This window comes from Monodon monoceros, unplaced genomic scaffold (assembly GCF_005190385.1).
Source record: "Monodon monoceros isolate NGI ecotype Baffin Bay Population unplaced genomic scaffold, NGI_Narwhal_1 Super_Scaffold_5, whole genome shotgun sequence".
NCBI classification, from domain to species: domain Eukaryota; kingdom Metazoa; phylum Chordata; class Mammalia; order Artiodactyla; family Monodontidae; genus Monodon; species Monodon monoceros.
Window position 1 is genome coordinate 25,148,422 of NW_021703782.1, and position 12,052 is coordinate 25,160,473.

At 58.8% G+C, this 12,052-nt stretch overlaps 1 protein-coding gene across 2 annotated transcripts in view; it reads left to right on the forward strand.

Annotated features, from left to right (window-relative positions):
* Positions 1-12,052, forward strand: part of PHF2 (PHD finger protein 2) — a 94,166-nt gene that overhangs the window by 79,619 nt on the left and 2,495 nt on the right. Inside the window, exons 13-21 of one of the 2 annotated variants that reach the window (XM_029203023.1) lie at positions 81-200; positions 661-779; positions 2,611-2,789; positions 2,936-3,006; positions 3,779-3,942; positions 8,215-8,468; positions 10,132-10,227; positions 10,763-10,872; positions 11,476-11,881. In XM_029203023.1, coding sequence (XP_029058856.1) covers positions 81-200; positions 661-779; positions 2,611-2,789; positions 2,936-3,006; positions 3,779-3,942; positions 8,215-8,468; positions 10,132-10,227; positions 10,763-10,872; positions 11,476-11,881 — 1,519 coding nt within the window. Of the gene's footprint in view, positions 1-80; positions 201-660; positions 780-2,610; positions 2,790-2,935; positions 3,007-3,778; positions 3,943-8,193; positions 8,469-10,131; positions 10,228-10,762; positions 10,873-11,475; positions 11,882-12,052 lie in introns of both variants that reach the window. The other variant, XM_029203022.1, reaches the window with a different exon arrangement.

A 12,052-nucleotide genomic window follows, 5' to 3' on the forward strand; every position in this document is an offset into this window, starting at 1 on the left:
GTCCTCACTTTGTACTGTAGTCTGATGGAGGCCTGCTGCCCACCCATGTCCGCTACCAGATAATGGCTAGTATTTTCTAGGCCGCAAAGAATGTCCTGAGTGTGCCCAACAAGGAGGTTATCAGCACGCAGAACGACGTGGAGAGGTTGGAAATCCGAGAGCAGACTAAGAGCAAGTCGGAGGCCAAGTGGAAGTACAAGGTGAGATGTGTGTGTACAGGTATGCTGGTGAGTGAATCTACCTTCAGGGAGGGCTATGTTAGTGAAAGAAGGTGGTGTGTAGGGCAGGTGTGGGCTCGGTGGTGTGTGTGTGTGCCTGTAGGGTATGTCAGGTGTGTGTCTGCCTGTCTGCAGGTGGGCAGTGCCGTGAAGGTCTTTGAGGGTCTGGGTGTGCACGTGGCTTCCATGGAGCTACCTTCTGAGGGGCTGGCATGGGCACATCTTGGCCTAAGAGCATGGATGGCGTTGCCCTTTGTAGCCTGCCCTGGTTCAAGCTCACACTCCCTGGAGCTGGGCAGCATCCGAGGGCAGGTCCTGTGGGCCTGGGGCTGCAGTGGGTCCCCAGGTGACATGTCAGAGGGAGGAGGCTGCCCAGTCCAGCTGCCTCTGCCCACTGGGCGCCTGTGTGGGGCTCAGGGATGGTCCTGCGTTTGCTTTTCAGAACAGCAAACCCGACTCCTTACTGAAGATGGAGGAAGAGCAGAAGTTGGAGAAGTCTCCTCTGTCAGGGAACAAGGACAACAAGTTCTCATTTTCCTTCTCCAACAAGAAACTGCTAGGGTACGTGAGTGCTTGTGCCAGGAGGGGTTGGTTGCACATGTGCCACATGCCACACACACACCCTGAACACCGCCCCCCCCACATCACACACACACATCCCCTGCTTGTGCACACACGACACACACGTACACCCTCCTGGAGGGCTCCGTGGTGAGCTCCCATTCTGAGCTGGCGCTGTTGCTCGGCACACCCCTCATGAGGGCCTCCAGGCAGACTCCTTTCCTGCCTCCTAAGCCAAAAAGCTTGGGTAGGTGGTGAGGGGGCAGTGGTGTGTGCCAGCAAGGAGTAGGAGAGTGTGATTGGGCAGATAGCCGAGTGGCTGTCCTGGGCTGGCACAGAGGACATGGTGGGGGTCAGGATCTTGGCCTTGGAGTCTAGAGGCCAGTGGGGAGGGGCTGGTATGAATCCAACACTCTCAAATCCATCTAAAATTGTGGCCGTGATTGGGGCCATGGGAGAAGGATTTGTGGGGCCTGGGGTGCTGTGGAGGCCTTGTGTGTCCAAGGGAGTTGGTGGGAGGGCTTCCTGGAGGAGATGGCACTGAGCTGAGAGATGGGGGCACCTAGCCTGGGAGGGTATGTGTGTGTGAGCTGGTGTGTCCGGGCTCTGGACTGTATAAGGGGTCTCCATCTGCTGACCAGTGTGGTGGGCTGGCCAGATGGGAGGTTGGTGGGCCAGACACCCTGTGCCCACCAAGAAGCCCCTCGGTGGCTTCAGTCCCCCACCCAGTTGTGTGCTGAATCCAAAGTCCAGGGTGGGCGCCCAGCAGACACGTCCCAGTGGGAATGGGGCCACTTTTCTGCTGTAGGCCTGAGTTTTCTCATCTGCAAGATGGGGGGAGAAGGCCATTTTTAGGTGGTGGGGGAGCAGAGCCTGTCAGAATCTTGTGCTCTTGAAGAACCTGGCACAAGTGGGCCTGTTATTCCCAAGAGCTCACGGCAATGTGCCAGGGCTGCTTGCTGAGCAGGTGGGTTGGGTCTGATCTGCAGGGGCCCGGTTGCCCTGACTTCATGGCCCTGAGCACGGCCTTGATGTATCTGAAGCTCAGCTGCTGGGTCCCGGGGAGCTTTTGCACAGCATTAACTCTATGACTGACCGACTGCGCTACAGAGTTTAGAAATGGACGGGAGAAAGGGAGACATGATTCTATAACTATGTCACACCTGTGTGTGTGTACATGGGTGTGTGTGTATGTGTGTGTTGTGTTACGTAGCTCATGACTACACCCAGCAGGGCTCACTGCCAGCCGTCCTCTGTGTTTCCATTGTTGGGAATCAGAGCCGTACCTGTCGAGAATCACAGATGCCTGTGCCCTGCCTGCTGTCCCCACTGCTGAGTGTGTGCTTGTGCCCTCAGCCCACAGGGAGACAGCGGCTGGAGCGTTGGACTCTCCTCGTTTGCAGTAGCCCTGTCTTGCCCCAGGAGAGAGATGAGTTGTGTGAAACTTTTTAGACTATTGTGTCTACACCTCGGCCCTGAAATTATTTTTCTAGAATAGCTATGTAGAAAACCCAGGCCAGCTGGCACTGGCTCCATCTGACACTGGGCTTGTATCAGGCCCCAGGGCAGCCTGAAAGAAGGCGTGCTCATCCGTTGGCTAGGGTGAGGGGGCAGTGGGGGGCACAACCTTAAATAGCCCGAGAAAGGGCCAGGCATATACCCTGTGGGTTGTGCGCTGTCTTCACTGGGGTCACGACATTGGAGAGGAGGCTGTGGGGTTGGGAAGGCTCCAGCCTGGCTCTTGGTCCTCCAAGGCCTGTGGGGGTTGGTGCTGGGGGCACTAGCCAGGCTGTGTGGATGTCCACTGACCGGCCTACTTCTGCCGCCCCAGCTCCAAGGCCCTCAAGCCACAGCCAGGCCCAGGGGTGTTTGGAGCCTTGCAGAACTTCAAGGAGGACAAGCCCCAGCCAGTGCGGGATGAGTATGAGTACGTGTCGGATGACGGGGAGCTCAAGATTGACGAATTTCCTATTAGGAGGAAGAAAAATGCTCCGAAGAGGGACTTGTCCTGTGAGTTGGGGGGACATGGGGAGGGGGCAGGCCCAGCCCCGTAAAGGCCATCTCAGGCATGTGGAGTGGGCATCGGGTGTGGCTGGACCAGGGTCCCCCTCTGCTCCTCCAAAACTGCTGCTGACTCCCATATGCTCTGCTTTCAGTCCTACTGGACAAGAAAGAGCCGCTGCCCACGCCCATTACGAAGCCAAAGCTGGACTCGGCTCTCTACAAGGTAAGCGAGTGCCTTCTGGGTGACTGAGCTTTCTGGGTGGAGTGCAGAGGGGGACGTTCTCCTGGGGAGGCTGGCTAGGCTCCAGATGTGGAGCTCTGAGCCCCAGGACCCTGCACAAAGGGACAAAAGCAGATGTGGGACTTGTGGAAGGTCTGCAGGTCTCTGTGAGCGGTGGGGCCTCGGGAGCCGCCCTCTGTAGTCAGATCCACCGTGAGGATAATGCAGCTCCTTGATGCTGGAGGACTGGGGTACAGGGAGTAGCAGGCCAGACCTGCTGGGGCTTGGGTCTTGCACTAAACGTGTGGGGGTTAAGTTAGATGTTCTCCAAGGCCATGCATGTCCAACCCAGGATGCAGTGGCTGTCTCCAAGAAAGCCAGGTTCCCTGTTGGGGTCATACCCTGCCTGCAGAGCCCAAGGTGTCCCTGCAGAGCCACTTGCCAGGGGCTATTAACCGGTGTCCCTCAGGTGCAGGCACACTGCCTGTTCCCAGTCCAACCACGCCGACTCCTCTTGTATCTATGTTCAATATTGGGGTCTCATGTAAGGTCCTGTGAACCAAGGTTCACCTGGGGAAATGGTGCAGGCAGGGCTCCAAGATCCCAGCGCAGAACTCTGGCACCTGTGCCCTGCTCTGTGTGTCTGGTCAGCCAGCCCCACGGTGCTCATTACAAGGACAGGCTCTTTAAAAACCTCTTTTTCTCACTGAAGGGAAACAGTAGTCCCTACTCCTACCCCCAAGTCCTTTTCCGACCGGCTACTCTGTCCCCACAGCAGAGTGATGACTCCTCTGATGAGGGTTCGCTGCACATAGACACGGACACTAAGCCCGCCCGCAATGCCAAAGTGAAGAAGGATGGCGGGGGATCGGCTGCGGGCATCTTGGACCTGCTGCAGGCCAGCGAGGAGGTCGGCGCGCTCGAGTACAACCCCAACAGGTAGGCCCGGTGCCCACGGGGAACTTGGGGAAGTGGGTGCTTCCACAGAGGTGGGCCAAGCAGGGCTCCGTCAGCCCACGTCCCAGAGGCCAGGCGGCCAGAGCAGGACCCCTGCCTGGCAGAGGTGGTGCCAGGTGGCCAGAGAGGTTAGAGGGGGCTGGCTGTGCAGGTCCTGTGTGTTGCAGAGCTCCTGAGCGAGGGCACAGAGCTCTGAGGACGGATGATTCTAGATGCTAGATGGGGAGTCAGGTGAGAAGTAGTTCCACGTTGGGGCCATGGAGGGAGGAGTCTGTGGGGCCACCATACCTCTAGGTGCCTGTGGGGAAGCAGGGCCAGGCTGGGCACCTGGAGGGTGTCAGGGTTGTTCCAGGCCAGGACGCCGAGCTGTCTCTGTCTCATCACTTCCTGAACGCCATAAAAACAACATAAGAAAAATTCCACAGTGTGTGCCCAGTGTCGGGGTCAAGGGCATTTAATGGGCCTCTCTGGGACCCCAAGCTGGCTTCCCTGCAGAGCCCTTATCTGCGGCAAGGGAGATGATGGCTTCAGAGCTCGGGGACGTGAGAGCCCACTCCCTGAGGAGGGGCTGGATCGGCCAGGGGTCCCAGCTTCCCACACCAGCTGGGGGGTGTATGGGAACCAAGCCACGCTGTCCTTGAGACCTGTGTGCATCCAGATGTGCGGCCTCAGGAGCCCACTGGCTGCTGGTGTATATGCTGTTCTTTCCCGGAGGACCTGAGATTCTGGGTGGTCGGGCAGGCCAGGACATGTGTCTGCTCAGCTCAGGCGGTCTTCTCTACCTAGGCCTGCCCAATTGCAATCCTTTGATTTGAGAGAAATGGATTAATCCTCTTTGGGTTTTGCATTGGTGGAAGGCCACCGGGCTTGTTTTTCTCATGGTGGTCCCAGTTAAATTCTCTTTTGATCCCAATGAACTTTTGTTTTTATGCATCATGGCCATTTTTTTTTTTTTTTTCACATGGAATTTCTACAAGTACCACAGACAGACAACCAAGGGATCAGGGCCCACGCCCCCTGTAGCCTCCCCATTCTGGGGACCTCAGCCACCATGGTGGGGGGTGGCTCCCCTCCTAGTCCTCGAGCCAGCAGGAGAGTCCTGCTGCACTGATGGGGAAACTGAGGCTCAGAGAGCTTAGGCGACTTGCTCAAGGCCGCACCGCCAGGAAGTGGCAGAGGCAGGGCCAGAATCTCCATCTGCTGATAATGGAACCCAAGCGTGGGGGTCCTGGAATGTTAACCATGCTGGGCAGTGACATCCAGCCAGGAGGGACTTGGCTTGAGGAAGTCATGGCTCATGTGACCTGCTCGGGGTTCGCTTGGTCCTCCAGATCTGCGCTCCACCCATCCCCCTCTGCCTCTCAGTCTGTGCTTCCAGAATCGAGGTCCAGGGGCTACATGAGCCTGTGGAGGCAGCATGTCAGCCCCCGTCTTAGACAGTGGGACTCCGGGAGGTGGATTAGGGCTTGATTGAAAAGCATTCTTGCTAAATCAAATGGCTGTATTTTCTTTCATAAATTACCATTATTTGTGCAGCGTTATGCTCACAGACAGCCATAGGCGCCTTCTCTCATGGGAGTGGAGTGTATGGCTGGAGGCTTCTACAGAGCTGTGGGGTGCAGATTTCCTGTTCAGCATTAAGTGGTTTCTGTAGATGAGCAAACCTAAGCCCCTCACTGCAGAGATGCCCTGTGGCCTTTGCAGTGGTGGGAGGGACCCTGACCTGAGGCCCTTTGCCAGGAGGAGAAGCCTGGCTGTGAACCCCCTTTTCCTGGAAGGTGCTGGTGCCCGGGCTGGCCCCTCACCTCTTTGGAGGTGCCTTTCTTCTGGGAAGGCTATGGTTAGCTGGCACCTCAGTGACCGGTTGATGCTCAGACCCTGGAGAAGTGCCCTACACACCCTGGGTCCCCCATGAGTTCCAGGGAGAGGCACCCCTGGGATGAGGGCAGATGGGGCTGATGCCAGAACTCTGCATGGAGCTGGGACACGGGTGCTGCAGCTTGGGCTCCTGACTGAACCTGAACACAGCCTGCCGGGAGGAGGGCAGCCAGTTTGAGGATGCGCTGTGAACTGCTCCGTAGGCACACACGTATGTGCTCACACGCGCCTGCACACGTGCATGTGTGCCTGCTGGGGCTGGGTCTCCTCGGCCGCCGCAGGCAGTTCCTTTCCCAGGTCTCCCATTTGGAGTGTAGGTCAGTGTTTGATGGTCCATTTGCTCTGTTTTAAGTATTTGCTGTTTGGAAAAAGCCAGCTGAAGAAAATGGAGGAAAATATGTTAATTTCTTGTGGATGGTTTGCTTAGTGTTTACTGCCTGGGGGTGAGGGAAAGAGAGGATTTTGGTATGATAATTGGAGGATTAAGGTATTATTTTCCATGCGCACTAGTTAGACTTTGCTCCTTGATTCGCCGGCCCATGTGGACAGCCTGCAGCCCTGGGCTCCAAGGCCCCTCCCTCTCAGGTTGCAGCCGAGCTGGGCTGGGACCATGAGGTCCAGATGGCACAGGCAGGCGGCTGGCTTCCATGTTGGCTCCCGGAGGACCCTCATGGTGAGTGTCCCGGCCCCCACCCTCCCATCCCTGCAGGAAGCCAGGTGTTTGTCTGGGCCATGAGGCTGGGTGAGGGTGCCTGAGACCTTCAGGGTGAGCCTGGAAGGGCCTCATTCGTAGAGCACTGGAGAGCCTGGCAGAGGATGGGGGGCCAGCTATCAGCTCTTGCTGGCTCTAGTGCTGGGTCGGGGGCCTGTCCCTGCTCAGAAAGCATCAGCGATGATGGTACAACAATGATATTACCGCTACCAAATGCCGTGTGCTCTTGGCTGGGTCTGGGTAGCCCTTTGCCGTCATGGCGTGGGACAGTGGGGGTCGGGGGTATGCTGGGGCAGGTAGAGAGTCTGGTGGAAGGCTCCCGACTCTCCATGGCGGCCTGACCATACTTGATTTTTCCCATTGTTTGTGCCTTTGGAGCCGTAATCCATTTGCTTCCAGCAAAACCCCAAAACACTGTGGTCCAGTGTGTCTCGGACAGGGCTTGGGGAAGTGGTATTCGTGCAGCGCTGCCCAGAGAGGCGCCTGCCCGTCGCCTCCTCCTGGCTTGGGGCAGAGTCCTTGGCCTGGAGCCCAGCGGTACCCCTCACAGGATGGCTTTTGTCCAAACTTGCCTCGGTGGGCCCCCAGGACCACAGGGAACCACCCTCTGTGTCTGTGCTTCCTGGGGCCAGCTCCATCTCCCTGCACCCTCCAGCCTCAATCTTGGGAACCTTATTTCTGAGCAGGGACTCCTTCTTGTTCTAATGTCTTACTAAACATGCTTCAAATACTTCTCGGAAGTGGAGGAGGGAGCAGGGACCATGCAGAACCACCAGGGGCCCATGTGGACTGGCACTTTTGGGGGCTGCTTCTGGGTCTGGCAGCCCTGCAGGTGGGTCCATCCCCTGGGGGCACATGGGGCAGGCAGGAGGGGGCCTGGATGTCAGACACACAGGGCGGGCCCGCTTCTGGGGCTCCTGGGCCTCCTGGGTCTGTAACCAGGGAGGAGGGCTAAGCAGTGCCCCACTCCAGGTCCTGATTCCTAGGGTCCCAGGGAGCAATGAGAGGTATGGCCAGGCTCCCCAGAGGCCGGGGTGGGCCATCCTGACCCAGGTGGACAAAAGCCTGGGGTGATGGGCAAGGGTGAGGGTCTGGGTGCTGGTGCAGGTGCAGTCATGAAAAGATGGTGTGAGTCACCTGGGGAGATCGAGTGCCATGGGAGGGAGAGGGCTGTGCTGCCCCATCTCAGGTACCAGATGGGAGGATGCCCTTGAAGACATGGGGGAGGGAGCGCTTGGGGCTGGGGCTGAGTGCAGGAGTCCACGGCGGGTGGAGGTGGGCACAAAACCAGCTGGAGTGGAAGAGGGAGGGAGGAGCGTGGCCTGGGTCCCTGGGGGAATCCGCTTGTTGACTTTTCGGTAGGAGAGATCAGGAGTAATGGCACCTTTGTCTACCACCTTCTATCCCTCTGCCCCTCTTCATCCCCTCCCTCTCTTCTCTCTTTATGCCCCTCTCTGTCCCAAGGCCTCCAGCCCTCCTTTGGTGTTGGGGGGTGGGAACAGAGGGTAGGGGAAGGGGATAGCTGGCTCTTTCCATGGGGGAGTTATCAGCTACCACTGTCCTCCACCCCACACCCTCTGCTGGCTGCTGAGTGGGAGGATGTGTGGGCCATGGGCTGAGTGCCTGTCTCTCTGTGCCTCCAGCCAGCCCCCCGCCTCCCCCAGCACACAGGAAGCCATTCAGGGAATGCTGTCCATGGCCAACCTGCAGGCCTCCGACTCCTGCCTGCAGACCACATGGGGTGCTGGCCAGGCCAAGGGCAGCTCACTGGCGGCCCATGGCACCCGGAAGAACGGGGCTGGCAGTAAGAGCGCAGGCAAGCGGCTGCTGAAGAGGGCGGCCAAGAACAGTGTGGACCTGGATGATTACGAGGAGGAGCAGGACCACCTGGACGCCTGCTTCAAGGACTCGGACTACGGTGAGCGCCGCTGTGCGGGGAGGGGTGCTAGACCTGGGGGTTGGGAGCCGGGCCCTCTTATGGATATGATTCACAGACCTTAAAAGTCACCCTTTGAAAGCGTGTAACTCAGTGGTGCTTAGTGTATTTGGAGGGATGTGCATGCCACCATCATCACACCCAATTTGAGAACGTTTCATCATCCAGAAAGGAAACCCTGCACTGTACCTATTAAGAGTCAGTACGTATCCTCTGGCCCCTGGCAACCACTGATTTATGCTGCCTCGCAGGTATTCTTAATCAGGGTGTGTCACGTGAACAGAATTGCACAGCGCTTGGTCTTTGGTGCCTGTCTTCTTTCATTAGCATACTCTTCAGGCTTCATCCATGATGTAGCACATGTCAGCTCTTTGTTCCTTTTGATGGCTGAATAATATTCCACCACGTGGACACACCACGTTTGTTTATCCCTTTATCCATCCACAGGCACTTGGATGGCTTCCACCTTTTGGCAGTTGTGAACAGTGCTGCTGTGAATGTTGGTGTGCAGGGAGTTTTGTGTGGCCTGTGTCTATGGTGCTCCTGTGGTGTATACCTGGGTCGCTGCCTGTTTCGCCTTCTGAGAACCTGCCCGACTATTCTCCACGTGGCTATACCATTTCAGACACGTTGAGACCGTGTCCATCCTATGTCTGTGTAGACAGAGAAACCGAGGCCCAGAGTGGCTTTGTGGCCCTGAGTATGAGGTGGGCAGTGAGTTGGTGGCTGGGCCATAGCTGTGGCCTCTGCCCAGGGGCATGGCCCCTCGCCTCCCACTACAGCCCTTCCTTCCAGGCCTGGCGCTTTGGGTTCCAACGGGCTCTGAAGGAGCTGCTGTTGGCCGCCTGGGAGGGGACTTGGAGTGAAGACCTGCCTCCATGCCTCAGCCCATTGCCCATAGATGTCCCAGCCCCCGCAGGGTGCGCTGTGCTCCTCAGGGTCAGGGCCTTGCTGGCCCCCGTGGTGCAGGGCCTGTTTTCAGTTCAGTCCTGATGGTCTGAGGGCAGTGTATTTGTCCTGGAGACCCTGTCCCTGGAGAGCCCTCCCGTGGTGAGGCTGGACCTGCCCTATCTGGTGAACACTTTCAGGCCTCACTGAGGGGCCTGCCGTGGTCTGACAGATCAACAGCGGAGTGAACTCCATTTTCTGGGCACCATTTTCTGGGTTTGGGTGTCACAAGCCTTGGAGGTTGAACCTGTAATGGGAGGAGGTACCCAGTGAGTCACCCAGGGCTGCCGTGTGGGTCTCCCTCCTCCAGAGACTTGCTGAGGTTAGCCTGGGGTCCTTCAGAGCCACTCAGTTCCATGGACATCAGATGTTTTCTTCTCTGATAGCAGCAGAGGAGACGTTTTGAGAATTGGGCATTCAAGTGGGTGTGGTGGCCAGGCTGGGGTAGGAACAGCTGGTCATGGGGGCTGGATGGAGCCCCTTGTCTGGCCCTCTCTGGACCTCAAGGGGGCCTGGGCTTGACAATTTCAGAGGCCACCTGTGCCTATGCGTGTGGCAGCCACACCAAGAGGGCTGGTGCTCTGCAGCCTGGGGACAGCCTGGGGGATGCCAGTCATAAGCTCTGCCAGTAGCCTGCAGCAGCCACCCTCCTGTGGCCACACCAGCAGCCCAGCCCTTCTCCCCTTTGCCGCTCTAGTTTACCCCTCCCTGGAGTCGGATGAGGACAGCCCTGTTTTCAAGTCCCGTTCCAAGAAGAGGAAAGGCTCGGATGATGCTCCCTACAGCCCGACAGGTAGTGCTGGGGGCTGGAAGGGGAGCTCCATCCACGCACGAAGGCCAGCAGCCGTGTTCCACACCCACTAGCTCTGTGCGGGGGCTCAGACGGGGTGTCACTTGCCTGCGGGAGCCTGACTGGGGTTCCACTTCTTTCTCCCGGGACCTCAGCCCAGGTGCTTTTGCAAGCTCACCCAAAGGCATCCCAGCTCCTGCCAGTAGGGCAGTGCGGTGTCCCTGTCTTGAGGTGGCCCTCTGCCTAGTTTCTCCTCAATGAACAGCCCTGGGAGGGTCACGATTGCACCTGGCCCCCCATCATGGCAGCCAGTGGGGTGGGGTCTGGCTCACCTAGCACGTGACTTCCCTCCTGACCTCTCCTGTCTTGCTGGTGTAGGGGAACCAGCCCCACACCAGGTTGGGGCCCAAGCTGACACTCCCTGAGTTGTGACTTGTCCCTGGGATTTGGGGACAAACTGGGGCAGGGCCGGGGGATCCCAGGAGGGCGCACAGGCAGTGGGTGGCTGCTCGAGGCAGGCTGACCTTCTCTCCCGCAGCGAGGGTCGGCCCGTCGGTGCCAAGGCAGGACAGGCCTGTGCGCGAGGGGACCAGAGTGGCCTCCATTGAGACCGGGCTGGCAGCTGCCGCAGCCAAACTGTCCCAGCAGGTGAGGAGGGGGCCCCCTCCTGGGCTCAGGCTCCCCAGATGCCTCTGCTCCCCCCACCCTCATGTACGGAGACCACCCAGTCTGGGGCTGTCACAGCCTTGGGGACATTTGAGTATTGCCGACCCCGGTTCCTCTAGGCTCCCAAGTCCCTGCTAGTGGGAAGCAGAGAAGCTGGGAACTGGTGGCAGGAGTCTCATGGCAGCTCAGAGTGGGGTGGTGGGGAATGGAGGGGGTTAGGGTGATGGGGGCGGGGGCCCATACTACGTGTCCACCAGTAGGTAAACTCAGATTGAGTCTGTCCACTACAGCTGAGTGCTGGTGCCACATCCCGCACGTCCCTGTGTCCAGGACGGCCCACCTCACAGAGGGGGGCCTGGTGGTCTCTCCACAGGCCCCAGTACTGCTCTGCAGAGCTCGTGGTGGCTGGAGGTGGGGCTCGGGCATGATCCAGCCCTTTCTGCTCCTGCAGTGCTGGCTCGCTCAGCTCCATGGGAGAAGCCTTGTGCACAGCAGACCAGGCTGCTCCCAGGCTGCAGGCTGCTTCCCAGTGTCCGAAGCCTGGCCAGCCCTGTGGGGTGACACACCTGCATGTTTTGTTCAAAGGAGGAGCAGAAAAGCAAAAAGAAAAAGAACACCAAAAGGAAGCTGGCTCCCAACACCACCTCCCCTTCCGCCTCTGCCTCTGCCGGCACCACCTCGGCCTCCACCACCTCGGCCTCCACCACCTCGGCCTCCACCACCTCGGCCTCTACCACCTCGGCCTCTACCACCCCGGCCTCCACCACCCCGGCCTCCACCAGCACGGCCAGCAGCCAGGCCTCACAGGAGGGCAGCTCACCTGAGCCCCCACCAGAGTCCCACAGCAGCAGCCTGGTTGACCACGAGTACACGGCAGCCGGCGCCTTTGCTGGGGCCCAAGCCGGCCGTGCCTCTCAGCCCATGGCCCCTGGGGTCTTCCTCACCACGAGGAGGCCCTCCTCGTCATCCCCCAACAACACCGCTGCCAAAGGTACCTTGCCCGCCGACCCTGAGTCACCTAGACTTGCAGACTATCCCTGTGGATGACCACAGGTCTCCTTTGTCCCTGCAGCCATGTGTGTGTATGGCCAGGCACTCAGTCAGTATGTGAAACAAATGGTCCCTTTCAAGACCAAGAGCTCTGGTTACTCACCAGGGGGGC